Source organism: Triticum urartu, chromosome 1 (assembly GCF_003073215.2).
Source record: "Triticum urartu cultivar G1812 chromosome 1, Tu2.1, whole genome shotgun sequence".
NCBI lineage: Eukaryota > Viridiplantae > Streptophyta > Magnoliopsida > Poales > Poaceae > Triticum > Triticum urartu.
The window spans coordinates 455,140,231-455,147,872 of record NC_053022.1 but is presented as its reverse complement, the minus strand read 5'-3'; the positions used below and the strand labels follow the sequence as shown (position 1 = coordinate 455,147,872).

The window sequence follows — 7,642 nt, the reverse complement described above, 5'->3', positions numbered from 1 at the left end:
GGCTTTGTTTTTAGTCGTTTTTTTAATTTTGCTAGGGTTTGTGTCCTATTTAGGAAGGCGAGACGGTGGTGGTTTCCTGAAGATGGAATAAAGGTCTCCCCGCCTAGCCCCGTTCCGGCGGTACGTCTAGCATCGTTGGTGGGCGTGTGGAGGTGTGTCTCCGGCAGATCTATCTTTGATGGATTTGCTCGGATCTCGTCGTTATTCGTCTACGTTCGTGTGTCTTTGGTTTGGATCCTTACGATCTACGTTATTTTTCATCGGCGGCGGTTGTTGTTCTGGGGTGCTGGTCCTATGAGGCCTTAGCACGACGACTTCCCGACTGTCTACTACAACTAGTTGTGCCCGGCTCCGGCGATGACGGCGGCACGCCTTCGGCTCACTTCGATACTTGTAGTTGTCGCTAGGTGATCTATGAATCTGGAGGTATTTTTTATTTCTAGTGTTTGTTTTACTATCATGATTGAAGATAAATAGATTAGAAGTTTTTCCGTAAAAAATAAAAATAAAAAAATTGAGTGCTTCGTCCGTGATCCTCTGGCTCAGGCCAAGATGGTCATGAGGTATTGTTTTCAGTCCACCATGGACTGCAACGATATCATTCAAGGCTGTTCATACATTCGGTGGCTGCTGCAGCGTTGAGACGTGCTTCTCCATCGCCGATATTCACGTTGAGATAACCAAAAAGATCATTTTTATTTATGTCATTATGCTGCCTAAGATAGCCAAAATAGTTTTCGAAAAGAACACAATCCCATTACAGTGTGTTTGGTTCAGGGGAATTAGAGACGAGGAATGGGAGTTGAGGGGTAAGGAGATTAAAAATGCACTGTTTGATTAGAGGGAATGGGAGTTTAAGTGGGAAGGGGACTGGGAGTTGAGAAAACCAATTCCCACCGATTTCTTCTCAGGGGGTATCCTGTTAATTCGTGAGCAGAATTCTATCCCACGTCAATTCACATCATATGCCAAACAAGGAAATGGGAGTAAAAATCTACTTCCCATACCTAATCCCTTCATAAACACCCTTGAGCAAACTCTCATTCCTTGCCCAAATGTTTACCAAACAGGCTGTAGTGCAGTTTGCTAGCTCGTTGTAGGTTCGCCCTGGTCTGGTTTTATTTGGGTTTTTTGGTTTCTTTTATTTATTTATTTTTCCTTTTTTCTTCATTTTACTTTGATTTTCTTTGTTTTCTCATTGGATTTTTGGTTTTTCTTTTTTTTTCTTAGTTGAACTTTCGTTTTCCTTGTTTGCTTCTTGGTTTTCTTCAGGTTTTTTTGCTTTTCTTTTGTTTCTTTATCAGTTCCTTTTTTGCCAACACATATCTACTTTATTCTTAGTATACAATGTACATTTTTAGAGCACACGTGAAACATTTTTCTGATACATGCCAGACATTTTTCAAACACATCATGTATATTTAAAAAAATACATGTTTTGAACACTTTTTGAATACATGGTAACATTTCCCAAATACAAATTTTACATTTTTTTACTGGCAATAAATATTTTTATTAAACTAAGGGAACATTTTATTACATTTTTAGTTAAAATAAAGAAATTTAAACATGTAAATATTTTCTGAGCCTCTTGGATGTTAAAGGAAATAGAAGATCCATCAGCCTGTCCAAATAAGGTTTTTATAAAAAACAGTGATGTATTTGAGAAAATTCTCTTCTCCCTCAACAATCGCTTCTTCTTGCTCTAAGGGAGACAATTTTTTAGTCAACTTCACTGAAACATCAAACTCCAAGGAGACAACACCACAGAGCAGAAGGCGGAGAACATCTGCATTCAGTAGCGCATTTTTTTAGTGGAGACCAGCACATAAATACAGCTGTTACAATGTACAGGTCAAATTCTACAGAAACAATAATCTATTCTGCATAACCACTAACTGAACTAATATATGTACACAAAGCTGAAATGGCTACAAAATTTCCTGGCCCTCCTTTGAGGCGCTCCAACCAAATTCACTCCTGGCTCCTGGCAGATCATTTGGTAGAAGCAGCAATAGCTAATGAGGAAACTGCCCCAGTGTTTGTTCAGAATCATCTGCAATCATTTCTGGATTACGTAGTTCGGTACAATGGTATTGTGATTGGCATATCTTATTACCATTGACTCCTGAGATCATCTCTTCTCATTGTACAGACCATCATTCAGAAGCAAAGGGCGAAGACCTTGAAATCAGGCTATACCACTGTCAGGAACCCTTACATTCTCATAACCTTTCAGTGTCTCTTGAGTAAAAGACTCCAACGCTTCAAATATTGGAGCCAGGCCTGCTTTCAGGTCAGTTGCACTTGACTCTTGGATTTCTCTCACAGTCTCCTCATGCCTAGCTCTCTGCTCATCCAATCTTGTGTGCAATGCATCCAGAGCTACCATGCGGCTATTGACCGCCCTGCCATTGTCGCCGTCGGGTAAAACCGCCTTACCAGCTTTAGGATGCCCAGGCAAGGCTTGATCCTTTTGGTGAGATTTGAGCCTCTTTGAGAAGTCTCTAGATAAATAGTCGGCTTTCATCTTCTGCTGCTGCGCTTCGTCCTGTCGCTCCCATAATATGTGCACATTAACAGCAAAAGCCTCCATCGCATCCACGACAGCGCCTTCTGGTATCCTTTTCATGGTCTGACACCAATCATTTGCTGTGATGAACACACCAGGGGCTCCAAGTCTACCAGGAGAGAACGGCGCGATGCCGTCGGATGTTTCCTCCTTTTCCTGAGGAAGCCATTTGAGTAACCAGCCATTGAGGGTTTCGATATACGCCTTTTGTGATATGATCCAATTTCTGAAACAGGAACACCAGTTCAGAAGTTCCATTTCTAGTTCTAGTGTAACCTTGGATGTTTCTCTTTCAGGTCCATTCTTGGGGATAAGAATATGAGATTTAGTTTCAAGTATGGAATGAAATTGCTTCCTGTGGCACTCAAGAATGAATTTCCACATTCTAACATGCCTGCACCATAATGACAACAGTTTATGGTCAGTCCGCTGAAAAATCTTATCTTGCAATATAGTAGGAGATCAAGAATCTTTGCAAGATATAAATGAGCAAAAAATACTGTTTGAGACAATAGCTATGTGCCAGGGAATCTTTTGTTTTATTAAAGCAAGTCACATAAGAGGCCAAGGCCATATCTGTTTACATGACAAGTGCCCTGCTCAATACAAAACAGGATAACCAAACTTTAGGATGTCCTAACTGAAGCTTAATTTAGTGGCGCAATCAGAAATTTATCCAATTAAACTGTGATTATAAACACATCCTAAAAGTAGCTGATCATAGGTAATGTTGCGATGGTTCTCATGAAAAAAAAACTGTATTCAAACTGTTGCAACATCCAGTGCTAATAATTCAAATATTGGACATGATATCAACACATTGTAGCATGGTTTAAACAAGGGCAACAATGTTCCTTATGACTGCAAAAATAAAAAAAGTAGTGAATGTCATCCTAACAATTTCACAGAAATAATAAATGCTTGGAATTTCAACCATTTCAAGATCAACTCAATAGGATAAAAAAGTTGAACTAGACTTCACATACCCCTGAATGAGCTTAACGAGGTGTGGATGTAGCTCATCATCCCGTAGTATGTGGATTCTCCTAGAAATAACTTTGGCTGATCTCATTGCAATATTGATTCTGGTGAGCAGTGTCCTTATAGAGGCACGTGTGGAATCAATTTTATACGGTTCTGCACCACTCTCATCCAACTCTTTAAGGCGCTTCCATTCTTTGTCATATGTAATCCTCAACTTTTCTTCCTCCTAACAAAATTCAAGGAAAAATGCTAATGAGATACTTGCAAAAAAACGCATGAAAAATGAAAAGCACCACTTCATAGATAAAGATAAAATTAATTTAACACCACTATGAGGCTCAATTTTGTGCATATGAGTCAACCAATGCATTTCAGAGCATACGAGCTCGACAGATGGAGAATATTACGTAGAGTTTGAGAGCACTATCAGGCTTTGAACTTCTGAGAGTTGATCATTATAGGAATCATGACAGCAGGAATAAAGGCACACTTTTTATGATGAAGAGTAGCATACCATGATCTCCTTATGAAGTCTTTTCTCCCACACATACAATCTGTCCATTATAGAAGACAGGGTATTAATTTCAACACCGCTGGTACCATCGATTCTTTTACTTGAATTCTGAGTTCTGCTGGATGAACCAATTGCTGATTGTTCCGCGTTCTTCACTGAAGGTTCAGAGAACAACAAGGCAAAGGTTCCTATCATCCGTGAAACTATCACTGCGTCAAGGTAATGGCCAAGTTAGTTAACCTATTAAGACATAGTATGATTGAAAAAGAGCAGGCAAGGTGAGGAAGAATTTCTTTCTGTGGACAGATCAATATGATCAGAAGAAAGATACACAATACCATATCTCATACATTATGTTATGTACTCCGATTAATAATTACTAGAAAATGCTATGTGCATCATAATGATGCAGAGGCCGGAGGTTTAATCTCCTTTTTGGAAAAAAAAATTCTCATATATGAACCTTAGGAAAAAAAATTAGTGCTAAGTTAATACAGGAGCATATTAGCTAAGTTGGCTTGAGTTTGCATAAGAATCTGATGCTGTTAGGAATTCAGAGTACACTTTCAGTGTCACAGCAATTGAACATGTATGTACAATCAATTGAAAAGAGAAGCGGGTATACTCACATTTCAAGATTCTACTCCGCGGTCTGTACCGAATGCTCCCGACCTCAAGGATCCTGGCAACATCATCTCCACAGGCGACGGCAGAGTTGAATTGCTCCTTTATCTCCTCCACAACCTCTGCAACATCCCTCGTCCCAAAGCTCGGCAGCGGCGGATTCTCACCGACCACCATGGATGAGTGCTCCTCTGAGCTTACCCTCTTCACCTTTGCCGGATCATCGCCAACCGGCGCTGCCGCTCCTCCTCCAGCATTGGCATTGTCACAGTCACAGCTACACACGCTCCCCTCCCCTGACTCGAGAACCGAAGCACTGAGGACGCTGTCAATCTCGCACTCGGTGTGCTCCATTGACACCTTCACCTTGGCACTGACATCCGCATTGTCGATCCGGTTCGACGCCGTGCTCTCCACCGCCTTCCTCGCCTTGAGCGACTCCCTCATCGACGACTCGTGTTCCGTCTCCTCCTCCAGCTCCGGGATCCCCTCCCGCTCCCTCACCTCGCTGGAGTTGGGGCTGCTGGAGAACGACCCGTCCGGAGCAAACCCCTTTTGGTTGTAGTGTGGAAGGTCCTGGTTGTAGGAGTCGAACGGGTTGAAGAAGTCCCACGGCGACGCTTCCGGCATCGGCATCGGCGGCGGCGGCGGCGGCGCCGGAGCCGCCGCCTCCCGGCCACGATGCTCCACCGGCTGGCCCCCCTCCGGCACGCCGTACATTGGGTTGTTGTACCCGTACTCGTACCCCATGTAGGAAGGCACATTGGTGGCGAAGTTGCTGTAGCCGTATGGTTCTTGGTACACCGTGTTCGCCGCCGCCGAACTGGCCTTCATGTAGTAGGCATTGGGAATTGCGACATCTGGGATTGGGAACGAAGAAGGGTAGGCGTCGTAGGAGGCCTGCGCCCATGGCATCTCGGGCCTGCCGTCCCACGGCATTTGGGGCATGCCGCCCCACGGCATCTCGGGCCTGCCATCCCAGGGCATGGCGGGCCTGCCCTGCCATGGCATGGCCGGCCTGGCCGCTGCAGGCTCTGGGATGTGACGCTGCTGGGGCACTCCAGTCGGCGGCGGGATCTTGCCGCGGGCGCCGTGCCCGTGGCCGGGGTCATCGCAGGCGCAGTCGTCGGCGGAGTCGGGATCAGAGTCGGAGGCGTCGGAGTGGAAGTGGAGGTGGGAGTGGCCGGAGTCGGTGTGCGGGGTGGAGCTGGAGGCGCTGGGCTTCTTGGGCTCGTCGTGGTCGGAGGGGGGCAGCGTGAGCACGGGCGACCCGGGCGGCGAGGCGGCGTGGTGCTCGTGCGCGAACCGCGCGAGCGCGTCGGCCACCCGCGGGAGCGCGCGGAAGTAGGCGGCGTGCGCGGCCGCGAGCGCGGCCCGGCGGTCCCCCGCCGCGAGCATCAGGTCGCGGCGCTCCCGGCAGAGCGCGGCCACGGGGGACACGTCCGCCGCGTCCAGCCGCGAGCTCCGGCACCCCATCCTGCCCTACGCCCTCGCCCGCGACGGCATTGCCCGCCCCCGACGCCGCCAACTCCGTGCCCCGCCCGCCGGAAAGAAAGAGGAGCCACGAAACAAGCGCGGGGGAGGGAGCAAAGGTGGCGTGGGCGCGTGAGCTAGCTAGCTAGTGTACTGAACACCGAGCTGCGCGCGCGCGCGACGCGAGCGTGGCACGGCGGGCACGGGCACGTGGAGGAGCTGCGACGAGGAACGTTTATTATTGAGCATGAGCATGAGCATGAGCAGGCTACTGACACTGGCAGTGGCGACGGGTTAAAGCAGATGCAACGCACTGCTCATTCGGTACAGCAGGGTGAGCGAAAAGACGCTTGCTCTTCGCTCACATCACCGGAAAGATGTCTCGGGGCTGCCGGAGGCGAGGGCTCGGGGAGGGGCCATGGAATCGCGGAGGAGCAGTGCCGATCCGATCGCCCGTGTATGGGTCGCCGAGGGAGAGAGAGAGATGGAGACGGGCCGGCGATCTGTTACCGCTGCGGTAAGTAAATTGACAGAACGCGTTTCGTTTCACCGTGGAACGACAGAGAGGAGAGGGCACGGGGTGGGTAGTGGGTAGGTAAGTTTCAGCGCAGCGGCAGTAACATCATTGCGTTGCGTCTCGCTCCCATTTCTGTGCGCGACGGTGACAGTAATATTTACTCGCTCTGCAGCCCCCGCAGTACACGCGTTAATTCTGTGCTCCGTGGCGAATCTGGCGTGATAATTACCCGATGCTCCTCCATCATGGCCATGTTTGCTCAAAAGATTTTACTAGCACGATTACATCCGGCGCCCGCTGCAGTACGGTGCGTTGGTCCTGTTTTAGATAAGAACCGCTTGCTCAATTAAGAGAAATAATACAGTAAGTTAAACCCTCGTCGTGCAGGGGCAAGGGCACGGCATTGATGGTCAAAGATTCCGCGCCACTGAACTGAACCCCTAAAAATTCTGAGCTCCCGCGCTTTGCCTCCCTCGCCCGCGCACGGCACGCGCGCACACATGACCACGCATCTCGATCCAACTACGAGAACTCCGGCCCGCTAAATCGGATCACGTGGGTCGCTGGAGCGCATCGAGGACGCCACGGCCACACCCCTCCACTGGAGCCTATTCTCAGTAAATCCAAGGGCTGGCACTGTTCTAGATTCTGCACCATTTACTGGAGACTAGAGCACGCACTCGTAACAACAAGTAGCTCTCCCTCTCTCTCGCCGTGCTTTCCCGTCTGGGCTAGTAGTAGCTTACCTAATCGATGGGGTGGCGATCTGAAAGGAGGCAGGGCAGAGGCAGGCACATGCATGGCACGCTAATCACTCATGGCGGAGAAGGAATCAACACATGGGGGACGGAGATAACGTTCAGTTTCCGGATCGTCGCTAGAGTCGGGATCGCCTGCGCAGTCGCATCTCATCATCACGCCGGGCCATTGCGGCTTCTGCAAGCTCCGTGCCTGTGCA

General features: G+C 48.2%; 1 protein-coding gene across 1 annotated transcript; it reads right to left on the bottom strand.

The window, feature by feature from the left end:
• Positions 1 to 1,769: 1,769 nt before the first annotated feature.
• Positions 1,770 to 6,657, bottom strand: LOC125518678 (protein ROLLING AND ERECT LEAF 2-like). The gene is made up of 4 exons (XM_048683506.1): positions 4,700 to 6,657; positions 4,071 to 4,279; positions 3,559 to 3,782; positions 1,770 to 2,966 (listed from the first exon to the last, which is right to left on the bottom strand). Exons 1-4 carry the CDS (start codon positions 6,168 to 6,170, stop codon positions 2,192 to 2,194), a joined length of 2,679 nt encoding a protein of 892 aa, XP_048539463.1. The 5' UTR covers positions 6,171 to 6,657; the 3' UTR covers positions 1,770 to 2,191.
• Between the last annotated feature and the right edge of the window lie 985 nt (positions 6,658 to 7,642).